Source organism: Nyctibius grandis, chromosome 5 (assembly GCF_013368605.1).
Source record: "Nyctibius grandis isolate bNycGra1 chromosome 5, bNycGra1.pri, whole genome shotgun sequence".
NCBI lineage: Eukaryota > Metazoa > Chordata > Aves > Nyctibiiformes > Nyctibiidae > Nyctibius > Nyctibius grandis.
In genome coordinates this window covers 57288634-57300140 of record NC_090662.1, presented here as the reverse complement: position 1 = coordinate 57300140, position 11507 = coordinate 57288634, and the positions used below count along the sequence as shown (strand labels likewise).

At 57.0% G+C, this 11507-nt stretch overlaps 2 protein-coding genes across 5 annotated transcripts; one reads left to right on the top strand and one right to left on the bottom strand.

The window, feature by feature from the left end:
- The first annotated feature begins 2764 nt into the window (after positions 1 to 2764).
- On the top strand, positions 2765 to 8534 carry TMEM140 (transmembrane protein 140). Of its 3 annotated transcripts, none has more exons than XM_068401906.1 (4): positions 2765 to 2909; positions 5201 to 5295; positions 5918 to 6027; positions 6790 to 8534. In XM_068401906.1, exons 3-4 carry the CDS (start codon positions 6015 to 6017, stop codon positions 7410 to 7412), a joined length of 636 nt encoding a protein of 211 aa, XP_068258007.1. In that variant the 5' UTR covers positions 2765 to 2909; positions 5201 to 5295; positions 5918 to 6014; the 3' UTR covers positions 7413 to 8534. The 3 variants fall into 3 exon arrangements, with proteins under 3 accessions (XP_068258007.1, XP_068258006.1, XP_068258008.1); XM_068401905.1 differs by having other exon boundaries at positions 5201 to 5318; XM_068401907.1 differs by having other exon boundaries at positions 5201 to 5318; positions 5918 to 6083.
- Positions 8535 to 8909: 375 nt separating this feature from the next.
- CYREN (cell cycle regulator of NHEJ) lies at positions 8910 to 10599 on the bottom strand. 2 transcript variants are annotated; one of them, XM_068401909.1, is made up of 3 exons: positions 9935 to 10599; positions 9773 to 9842; positions 8910 to 9438 (listed from the first exon to the last, which is right to left on the bottom strand). In XM_068401909.1, the coding sequence occupies exons 1-3, from the start codon at positions 10057 to 10059 to the stop codon at positions 9199 to 9201; spliced, it is 435 nt and encodes a 144-aa protein (XP_068258010.1). In that variant the 5' UTR covers positions 10060 to 10599; the 3' UTR covers positions 8910 to 9198. The 2 variants fall into 2 exon arrangements, with proteins under 2 accessions (XP_068258010.1, XP_068258009.1); XM_068401908.1 differs by having other exon boundaries at positions 9345 to 9842.
- Positions 10600 to 11507: the final 908 nt, after the last annotated feature.

Below are 11507 nucleotides of genomic sequence, written 5' to 3'. Positions count from 1 at the left end.
TTTCTTCTGAATAAAAGTGATTTCTAAACAATGTAGAAGAATATGAAGTGAACTTCAACCTCTTTTTCTCACCAGCTTAAGGAGTCCCACAGGAATCCCTCAAGTCTGGTACAAACGAGCAGTACTAGCTACAGCTGAGAGGGTTTTAGAGGAGAGGGAACAGAGTTCTGCTGTGCTGATTCTCTCAGGAATGAGGACCAGGGTCATGACCACCTTCTGGGAAGCAAGTGTAGTAGCTTACTTTTAAAACAGCAGGCTAAACTAAGCAAAACACTTCTGAAAGTCCCAGCTCATCTCTTGCTTTACTTGTGATTGGTAATATTACTAGAACTGCTGACGGTGTTGCTGTGTGTGCTTTAACTGCACCATGAGAAAAAAAGAGCTGCAGAGCAGTTTATTCCACTGTAAAGCCATGTGAACATCTCCTTAACGCACACAAGAAATTACATTTTTATTTCAGGAAACAATTCCAGGAAGAAATGATTGCACAGGAATTTAGTAGAAGCTGGCTCCTGGGAAGTGCTCTGCTTTCCCACCCACAGACACCAGGCCCCAGCAGCCCAAACACTCCATCCTCTCTCTCCTGCCTCCAGGCGCACATATGTAGAAGCCCTGCTCTCTTTCTCCTCTCACTTCATGTTCTTTCTCCATGAGACATGTTGGTGATCATCCCCCTGCTTACCCCACACCCATCACACCTATCCTCCCCCAGCTGCTCCATTATCAGATAGACTTTGGGCATCTGAAGCCAAAGGGGCAGCCAGGGGACACCTGTAAAAAGTCCCTAGGAAGGAGAACAGCAGGGCATATTGCATCCTGCCCAGCCTTCAGGCACAATCTTCCCTGCCCAAATGCCTGGGAGGAGAAAGCAGTGAACTACCTGCCAGAGAGGCAGCCAAAGGTGTTGAAGGAGGCCTCCAGAATAAGAAGGTCAGCTGGGACCAAGGGCAGGTCTTGAGACAGAGGTTGACTGGACCTTTCCCTGCTGGCAGCCGTGGCATCCCAGGAGGCATTACAAGCAGCAGAGACTGAGACCCTGCAGGGGAGGAGACACAGGGCTCCTCAGGAAAGAGTGAGGAGCACTTCTGCCATAGGTGCATCATCAGGCAACCAGCTCTGGCCACGAAGATGCCACACTCGAAGAGTAACATTCCCAAATGGTGTATTTATTGTTCTGAGCAGTGCAGAAAAGGCCAGAGAGATGGAGGTGTGTGCAAAAGCTAAAGCCAGGGTGTGTTGCCATCTGTCACACCCGTGTAGGCTGAGGTGCAGGAGATGGGAAGGGGATTAGCTACCCATCTAGCAGGACAGTGGCTCGAGGGAGAAGTGCTGTGGCATGATGGAGCAGACCCACTGTGGCAGTCACCCTGATTGCCCCAGCAAACAGGATCCCAGTGTGAAGTGAGGATGTTTGTGAGGGAGCTGCTTGTGCCTTCTGCCTGTGGCAGCAAAACAGCAGCTGCCTCTGCAGTGCTGAGGTCAGCTAAGGAGTTGGCTGATCACGAGACCCAAATCACACACCCTTTTCCTTCCTGAATGACAGAAAAGTGAGTGGTATGAGGCCAAACTGCGTGACCATCCCTCTTGAGAGCACAACATGCCTCCTGCCAATGCATGTTTCCTCACTGGGACAGAAGTCTCCGGTCAGTGGTCTCTGCTCATTCCTCAAGTCCCCAACCAGCAGCCCCAATGTTAGATGATGGCCATATTCAGCCTCAAGGCTTCCTTCAGTGTCCCCACCATTCACCACATTCAGCTCAGCAGCTATGGCCTGCCAAGCTTTACTTGCTGCAAGCCTTCTACCCCTGTCCCTGATTTCTCCCACCATAACCGCTGCCCAAGCCATCTGTGATCTGAAACACCTCAATCCAGATCCCTGTCCTTCTCAATGCTAAAATTATTCCGCGCACACAGGCCAGATAGGAAGGCATCCCCCCACCACCACCTGCCTGACGGCTCTATCCATTGAGATTCTCTTAGGGCTTCCTCACATATTTCCTTTCACCTACCTTGCACTCTTGGATGTGAGCGCCAATATTACAGGCTCACAACCTATGTACCACCTGGAGGTTTCCAGACCATGCCTAAATGTGGTATTACTAGGTGGGACTCTGTGAACAGCTTCATGGCTAGGTGTCCTACACATATCACCCCCCTCAACACACAATTCTCCTAACAGACCCACCACCAACAAGGCTGTTTATAGGACAGGACAAATGGTTCTGGGTCTGGCCAGGAGATCTAAAGGCAAGAGAGTTTTTCCCCTTACATCACTCGAGGTTTCACAGGTTTCCTGTCGCAGCAGGCAGCTTGCCGCTTCTGCTGTGCTGTGCCTACGTAGGCACCGTGTCTCGGGGCAAGGGGGAGGTGGGGCAAAGCTGGGTCTGGGAAGTAGAGGGAGGGGAGCACCATTCAAAGCACAAGAAGGGCAAAGTGGTCAGTGAACTCCGACAGTGCTGCGGTACTGGGGTCGGCACTCGGAGGTCAGTCACCTCTGCAGAAGCATCCAAACAAAACAAACTCGTCTCAGCCCCCACAGACACCCAAGCCACTCCAGTAGTACAACTTTCCTGGGTGAGCTTAGCCTGGACAGTTATTCACGTTGGCTAGCACGGCCGGGAGAACAAAGTGCAAACCTGCCTCTGGCTCAGATGGCGGTGGCTGGGCTCGGCTTGTTTTCTTGCTCATATTTAGATGACGCAGTATCAGGGAGGAGCATCAGGCTCCCATGGCCCTCAGAATCGAAACAGAAAGCAGAGGCAGCTGCCTGTGACACAACAGGGGCAGTGGTGTCAGAGCCCGGCCGGCACGGGACCTGGCAGCAGCCACAGACCGGCTCAGCTCACCAGGGCGGCACCTCGGCCCTCTCCAGCGTGTTTCGGCTCTGCACCCAGCTGGATGGGCAGCCGGTAAGTATCCTCCACTGGGTCCCCCACCTTTTTAATGCTGCTGGCATCAGCGGAGAGCTGCCAGGGGAAGAAGTGGTGCTGCAGGGTGCAAATGTCTGGGAGTGAGCAGGTCCTTCCCCAGCTGTGGGACACTTTGGGCGCAGTTCTGCAGGCTGGTCCCTGTGCCACTGGCTGGTTTCTGTTTGCCAGCAATCAGTAGCTTGTCAGCAGCCTTTCTTCAGCTGTGGATTCCCTGCAGCTGATCCTGCCTGAGGGGGAAAGCGGTATCCTGAGGGGGAGTGGATTGCTTGAAGGAAAGGTGCCAAGGCCAAAGCTGCCTGCCTTCCTCACCGCTCTTGCACAGCATTACTCCTCCCAGCAGCTGGGGAGGGGGATGCAGGAAAGCCAAGTCTTCTGGGGGACTTTTCAGTGCAAGAGAAAAATGCCCCATCCCCTCACCCTTTCACATTCAGCCTGTTCGCTGTGGCAGGGTCCGGTAGCTCCACAGAGATGTTTGTCCCTGCACAGAGGCCAGATCCCACACCGGAGCTGCGTGCCTCAGCTTCGCTGTCCCGCTGGTGTGCGGGGCACTCAGCCAGCAGCTTGCTGGGGGGAAGGCACAGCCCCAGCCTGGGAAGGTGCCAACCTGCCTGCGGGCCTGCAGAGGGAAGGGCTGTGCAGTCCCAGCAGCACAGAGGGTCCCTACAAGCCCCATCTCACACACAGACACCCCAGGGAGCTCCTCAGCCATGCACGTGGAGCTTCTCTCTCTGCCCAGGAGACTGAGACACAGAGCTCTCCCGTGGTGAAGTCCAGTGCTTCCAGCGATGCCCACCTAGAAACAAGGGGGTGAAGCCAGACTGGGGCTTACTGTGCCATGCTCAGGTTCCTCTTTCTTGCACCTTTGCGGTAGAGCCACAGACTCTCCCATCGGAAGGCACAGGCATCTCCTCAGAGGCAGAGGGGCTGCAGATGTCTGGGAAAAGCTCCAGCTGGACAGCGGGTGACAGCTCTTTCCTGTTTATCCCGTTTCTCAGCCAGGCTGCCTCCAAACTGGCCTCGGGGCTGAGCCGCAGAGCTCATGAACACCATGCCTGCTGCTGCGCTGGTGGCAGGGTGCCAGGTCTGGGCTTTCGTTGCCAAACGGCGCGTCGCCTCCAGGCCAGCTAGGCGCTCTCTGCCCCGGCTGGCACAGGGCACCCACACTAGGCGTGTTTCTGTCCCTGTCACCGTCACGCCTGGGGACAGAGAGTCACCTGCTGCGCCGGGGCAGGGAGGCAGCAGGAGGCTGAGAGGCAAATCTGCCTTCAATTTGGCAGAGTGAACAGAGGGGCATCGCTGGGAAAATAGGTCCTTAAAGACATGAGCCTCAAAGTAGAGGAGAGGGCAGAGATACCACAGGATTTGCCCGGGCTCTCACACATGCAGAGATCACAAAATCACAGAATTGTCCTGGTTGGAAAGGACCTCCAAGACCATCGAGTCCAACCACCAACCCAACACCACCAAGTCAACCACCAAACAATATCCCTAAACAACATCCCTAAGCACCACATCTACTCATCTTTTAAATACCTCCAGGGATGGTGACTCCACCACTTCCCTAGGCAGCCTGTTCCAATGCCTGATAACCCTTTCGGTGAAGAAATTTTTCCTGATATCCAATCTAAACCTCCCGTGGTGTAACTTGAGGCCGTCGCATAGCAGCACAGGGTCTCTGAGGTGCCTCCTCCACCTGCCACATATTTCCCTGAACCTGTTAGGAATTTAATTCTCTGTTCCCTGTCTAGTAAACATGTGCAACTAAGACAATTTTTAATTGTTTTTATATTTTATTGAGTTTGTGGGGGATAAATAAAAGGTAACGTGAGATGATTAGACAAAAAGCCCGTGTTTCTACAAGCCTGCTTTCCTTAGGAAACCAGTCTAAAGAAATATGACAGCAAGGGTTGATGGATAGGCACAGCCAGGAGCTGGCTGGGCTGTACCGGTCCCAGCTCTGAGTTCTGACAGAAATCCCTGGGGAGCTGGTCAGCTCACCGAGAGCCCTCTCCAAGCTTGTTCTCCCTCTGAGGGTTGCAAGGCAGGATGGCAGGGAGAACAGTGGGCTGGCATGAGCCCTGGCGGGACGGGGAGAGGAAGAGCAGCAATGCTGGGCTGCAGAAAAGCACATGTAAAGACTGACAAACCAAGAGGTGATGCCAGGGGCAAGACGAACCCTGGTGAAATTACATGTGCGTGAGGTCTCATTCTGCAGCACGCTCTGGGTCCAAGCACAGATATTTTCCTGGTCATTTGTGTCTTCATTGTAGATTCAGAACAATGGGCATCCTCCATGTGACCTTCCAGTCTCTCCAGAAGCCTGTTGTGAAAAAGACCTCCAAGGGAAGCTACAAGAAGAAGTGAGGTATTGACCAGGGAAGGGGACAGGTCAGTGTCTGGATGCTGTGACCCCCTTCCATGCTGTATATGTGCTCCTCCTGGCTATGACTGTGTGGTGGAGGAGAAGTTTGGGACAGAGAAGCTTTATCCCTGTGCAAATTAAACATAAGTGCCCCACTCCCAAGTATCCAGGGAGACAGGGAGTGGGAGGGGGATGCTCAACAGTCCCCAGTCACCAGGACTGCAGCCAGGCAACAGGTACAGATGTGAGTGGGGTCTCTCCTGACACACTAAAAACTCGGAGGCTGTACCAAATCCACAAGCAGCTGTGGGGTGCTGGCCTGGGGCATCCAGGACATCAGGATGATACACCACCGTGCAATGGGCAGCAGAGGGGAGACAGCAAGACTGACGTTGTGAACTTCTTGAGGGAAGGTGGTAAATGATTCACAGGAGATAATGCTTGGCAAAGGCAGGAAAGGGGTTATCCGCAGAGCCTCAAGCCAGAGGCTGAGCTTGAAGCAAAGGTCTCTGAGCTTCTTGCCCTGTTTGTGCCTCTGTGCAGACCGAGGTGGCCAGCGCTGTGAAGCCACGTGGCTCTGCAACCAGTGATAGCCCTTCCTGATGCCACTTCCCTGTTTTTTCAGCACGAAGTAGAAGCCTGAAAGAGGGCACTGAGGACAGTCCACATTTCTCGGAGAGGGAGTCCGGTTTCCCAGGCAGTCTGAGAGAGGAGCGAGGAGGATGGCAATCACAGGTCTGTCTCCGTAGCACCCATCTCCCTGGGCCCCAGAGGAGGGCGAGTGGCTGCAGGTGGGTCTGGGGTGTCTCTTTGTGGTGGACAACTGCCTGTCTTGCATGGGGCATAGGTCCTCAGGCAACCGGGATGGAGGAGCACCATGTCTGCCAGCCTCAGTGGGGAGCAGGGCTGTGTGTCATCAGCCCTGCTGTGCCCAGAAACGTACAGGCCTCAGGGGCACGTGGACTCTGGAAATAAGTGGCATCAATGACATGGGGTGTCCCAGAGCTACAGGAGGAGGGGGGGCGGGGAGGCAGGGGGAGCCCTACACTTCAGACCCTGTCACGCCCGCATTTTACTCAGTTGTCCAAAGGTCACAAGGGATGTCCGTGTCTGACCAGAACAGAAAGCGTTTTCCCAGAATAGCTCTTAACCCCCTGTGTTTTGCTGCCCTCCCATCACTGCAGTTTGCTGACAAATGCCTCTCTTGTCCAACATGAGACCATGGTGCAAAGAGCATGTGTGGGGCTAAGGCAGTCATACTGCCCTCCCAGTATGTCCCACACATGGGACATCATTAAGCCACCTTTGCTGTGACAAAAAATGCACCCCCCTTGACCCAGTAACACATGCGCAGCACAGTCAGAGGCAGGACTGAGATGCTCCTTCTCTGCTTGCAAGGGGTCTCCCAAGACCTCAGTGACACGGGCTCAAAGCACATCTTGGGAAAGGTGCCATAACACACAACCAAGGGGTCCCCTCCTTCATGTTTTACAACAGGCTTTAACATGGTATCAAGAGAGTATGTGGGCACCAGGATGGGTCTGCTGCAACAGAGGTGCACCGGGCACCTGCTCTGTGCGCTGACCCTCCTTGAGGCTGCCGGGGCCTTGGCCTTGATGCTCTACGCCCTGCTGGGGGAAGCTGGGAACCTGGTCAACCTCCCTGACAAACGCATCGGCTTTTACAACTTCTGCCTGTGGAATGAGACAGCCGGGGAGCTGCAGTGTCTGGAGTACAAGCATCTGCAGTTGATGGGCATCGGCCTACCAGGAATAGTGATAGCAAGGGTTTGTGTGTACACCTGCCTGGTCTTCAGCATCTTCTACCCCATTTTTGTTGCACATGTAAAATGCACAGAGGAGACAGAGGGCTGGAAGGTGATCCTCATCATACTCATCATCAAGTCAATAATCCTGTCTGGAGGCCTGGGTACATTTCTTTTCCAAACCTCGCAGTGGATTCACCTCTATGATTTCACTGGGGGCTTCCTGGCTCTGCTTGGGACTCAGGCTCTGCTATTGCTCCAGATTCTCACTGCCACTATGTACCTCAGCTGGGCCAAGCACACACACCCATATCAAAGCACTTCTACTGAGGTGGTCCTGCCCATTCAGATTTGACAGTGAAGAAGATGCAAGAGCTATTGGTAACCTGCTTTAAAACAGTAATCCCACTACAGCTTCAGTCACTGGCAGGAATTTGATCCTTAGTCTAAGGGCCCATGTCCAGCCATGCTCTGGTGCACGGCCGTGATGGCCACTGCTGGCTGGCAGCACTCCTGCAGTGAGTGGGCAGCAGGCACCAATACCCACAGTACAGCGTGGGAGCTTCCCAGGAACAGCAGCATGTAACACACTCTTCAGCCTGGGACACAGCATCAAAGCGACAGCATTTCTGACCCTGACCCAGAGGGCAGTGAAGGGAACGAATCAGAACCAGCACGTGGTGGACACATCCCTCTGGCCATATCTAGCCTAAGCATAGGCAGGCAGAGAAGCAAACAGGCTTCCTTTCTTGGAGTTGCCCAAAGAGACTCTGCTCCTTCTCCACCTCCTGGACTAACCAGGGATGCCTTCAAGGCAATTGTGACTTGAGGAGCTGTGGCTTCACACTGCCATCACAGCAGTGGCAGGCCCAGAGGTGCACTGGAAATACTCTGTTCAGTAGGAGCACCTGTACTTCACCTGTTGGAATAATATCTGGAGAGACTCTGCTGTAGTTCATTAGGGTGAAGTGGCCCACATCCAACCCCAGCAGCAGCAGAGAACCTGGAGAGGCAGCTGAACAACTTGATGAACAACGAATACAGCCCTAACGAGGAGGTTTTCCATGAGGAAGCAGAGGATTTTGGTGCAGAGCCCCAGGTTTGTTGCCACTGATATTACGGGGCTGAGCCCAGCACTCCAGCAGCCTTGGAGACTCCAGGAGAGAATGGTTCTGTGTGAGGGCAGCTCACTGCAGAGCCAGCTCTGCCCAACACATGCCCCAGGCAAGGGTGTGCTTGGGGAGCAGGACCAGGGCTGCCAAAGGCCGGGGTACAGTGCCCCAGCTGGGCCATCACAGCCAGAGCGCTGGATGGGGTCTCTCTGCCTTGGCGGTGCACAGCACCGCTCCGTGCCATGTCTGTAACCTCACACAAGGAAGCGCCTGCTTTCCCCCCCATCCCCTTCGGGCACATGAGGGTCCCTTTTCTAATGCCGGTTTGACTAATTCTTCATTTCAATAAAGGCTCTTGCACCTGCCCCAGCTTTGTGTGGTTTGTTCATCCCCTCTTTGGACTGGGAAGAGGACACTGAGCCATCCTCATCCTTTCCTAGACCTCCATGCACACTGACATGGGGTCAGCCCCCTCAGGATGGTCCCTGCCCCTGTCAGTCTGCTCCCACCCATGTCTTCCTCAGCTATGGGAGGTCTGCTCCAGCCTGGAGGCAAATTCAGCACCAGGGGACAGCCTGCCAGGCCCCACTGCAGCTGCCACAGAAGGACCGCAAAGACAAGGTAGCCCCAAGGCTGAACTGCGAATATCAGGCCCTGCAGAGCCAGCAAAGGCCTTCCAGGGCAAGCAACTCCCTGCTCCCCTCCAGTCCCAACAGTGACCCACCAAAGAGACGCTCACAGAAACCCAAATGTCCTCTTTAATCTGTCTATGCTCTGAGATGCCAAACAGAAATTAACATAACCTAATCCGGAGCCAAGTCCCACTAAACCCAGCACACACTGGGAGAAGTGAGTGCCCCCCTCCTTTTCCCTCGTGGCCCTCATGGGCCTCCTACCACCTCCATAGGCCACCAACACGGCAGATCCACAGCCCACCCCAGGCCCTTCTCCCACCATCCTCCGAGCTGGGGGAGGAGACATCCTCCCCACTCTCCCCTTTGCTCCTCGGGAGCTGCACAGGAGGCAACGTTAGCTAAAAAAGATCTCCCTGACGTATTTCAGAGCATCGTCCTCAGAGTCCTCCCAGCCTGTCCTCTCTGCGTCGGCGCCAGCACCAGCGTCAGGAGGGGACGGGAAAGCCAGACTGTGGTTGCTGCCTCCCTCCGTGCCGGCTGTGCTTCCAGGAGCCTCGGTTGGTGTCGGCGGGAGCTCCTGCTCCTCCTCGCTCCCGGACTGGGCCCTCTTCTCATCTTCCTCGCACCGTAGATTCTGACCAACGGGAAAACCACCAGAGCCGGCTGTGCGCGACTTCACCTCGGCAGCACCCAAGGGCCGTGGGGCGCAGCCCACCGTTCCCGTGGGGCACCTCCTTGCCAGTCCCCGGTGGAGGCTGTTCCTGTACCGCAGAACCCGGTGGGGCGGTCGGGGGGGACAAATGCAGCTGCGCCGGCCCCGGCAGCCTCCGGGAAGGGAAGGAGGGGACCGGGAAACCCGGGCGGCGCCCGGCAGCGCCCCAGACCCGCCTCTCGGGGGCCTCTCGCCCGCCCGGCCGCGCTCGGGTACGGCCAGGGCTGCGTCCCCACTCCCGGGGCTCCAGTCTCACCTCGGCCAGGACCTCCAGGGCCACGTCCACCAACTCCGCCTCGTTCATGCAGTACACCGCCGCCGCCGCCCTGCGCACCGCACGGGGAGACACTCAACGCGGGCAGGGCCCGGCCTCGCCCGCCCGCCGCCCCCTCCACTCCCCCCGTCCCAGCGGCTCTACCTGGGCGCTACCGCCGCCTGCCGCCGCCCGGTCCTCGGAAGCGGCGCCGCCGCCGCCGCCCGCTCGTCCCCGGCCGCCCCCATCCAGGCCGGGAGGAGCCGCCGCCGCCGCGAGCCCGCTGCCATGTCCCGCCCGGCAGCACTGCTGACGGGATGGGGCGGGAGCGGGAAGCCCAGGGCTCCCCCCGCCGGCTCCGCGCAGCACGGCAGGGCCGGCCGTGCCGCTGGGGCGGCTTCGTCCCGTCACGCCGAGCCCTCTTCCTCGAAAAACCCCGAGTGCAGGCGGGCAGCGAAACGACCACAGCGCCCTCCCAAAACCCAAGTCACGACAGAAGCCGGCGCCCGGTCAGGCGGGAGGGAGGCGATGCAGGCGGGCAGCCAGCCCGGGAGGCAGCGCCGGGGGGCTCGGGCTCCGGGCAGAGACAGGCCGTTTCAGCGGACCCAGCTCCCGCCGCTCCCACAGCAGCGGAGAGGCGGGACAGGGCGAAGCTTTGCTGCGCGTTCAGCGGTTTGTGAGCAGCCGCGTTTGTCGCATTTCACCCCACAACCTCGCCCGCCGCACCGAGCCGCACCCTTCGCTACTCTGACACGGCAGCAAACGGGGCTTGCAAGCGCGGCGTATTTTTCAACGCCATTTCCCGGCTGCTCGGCCCCGGCTCCGCGGGCGCCCTGACGGCGGAGGCAGCGCCCGCTCGCCCCGCCCCGCCGTCGCCCCGCCCCCTGGCACGCCCCTCCCTGTGACGCCCCGAGGCCGCCCCTGCCGGCCCGGGCGGTCAGTCAATCTGTCGGCTGTATTTTGCAATTGATTGACTTGTCTTGATGCTCCTGCTGCTCTTGTAGCAGTAGATGATGATCATGTTGATGAACACAGAAGTCAGCCCAGGCCGGGCTGGGGTTCAGGCCCCGTGGTGGCAAGCAAGGTCAGACGCAGCCCAGTGATGGCCGAGCAGGTCCACAGGAGGCCAAGGGCAGGCGGGGAAGGCAGCCTGCAGGATGGGGTCTGGAGAAGCGAGGTCTGTGGCCCAGGCAAAGGCACAGCTGAGACAGAGCTGGAGACAGGGACACCAACAGAGAGCTCAGGCAGGGCCTGGAGGCCTCTGCCTACGCCTCAGTGGGCCTCCTGGGCCCAGGGGCTGGAGGCCCCAGCTGAGCCTGCTGGTGGCTTATTTGTGCCACAGAGAGGCTGTGGAGTTTCCATGCTTGGAGATGCTCCAAACTGGACATGGTCCTGCATGACTGGCCCTGGTTGACCCTGCTTTGAGCAGGGTGGGGACAGATGAGATGGACGAGATGAGGCCCCTTCCAGCCTCCATGATGCTGTGCTTTCAAGGCACAAATGTCTCCAGCGATCCAGAAATTTCACGCTGCAGGCCCAGTTTTATTCGGCTATACCTCGTGCCTGCTTTAATAATGAGCCTTTTGCCTGAGTCTGACCTCATCTTAGCTCTAACTATTGTCTGCCTTAGGCTACATGCAACAGACAGAACAACTGCAGACTATATAGAACATCACCAGGCACAAAGATGGCAACAACCTTCTCAAGACACCAAGTCATGTTGTGAGGTGTGATGCCA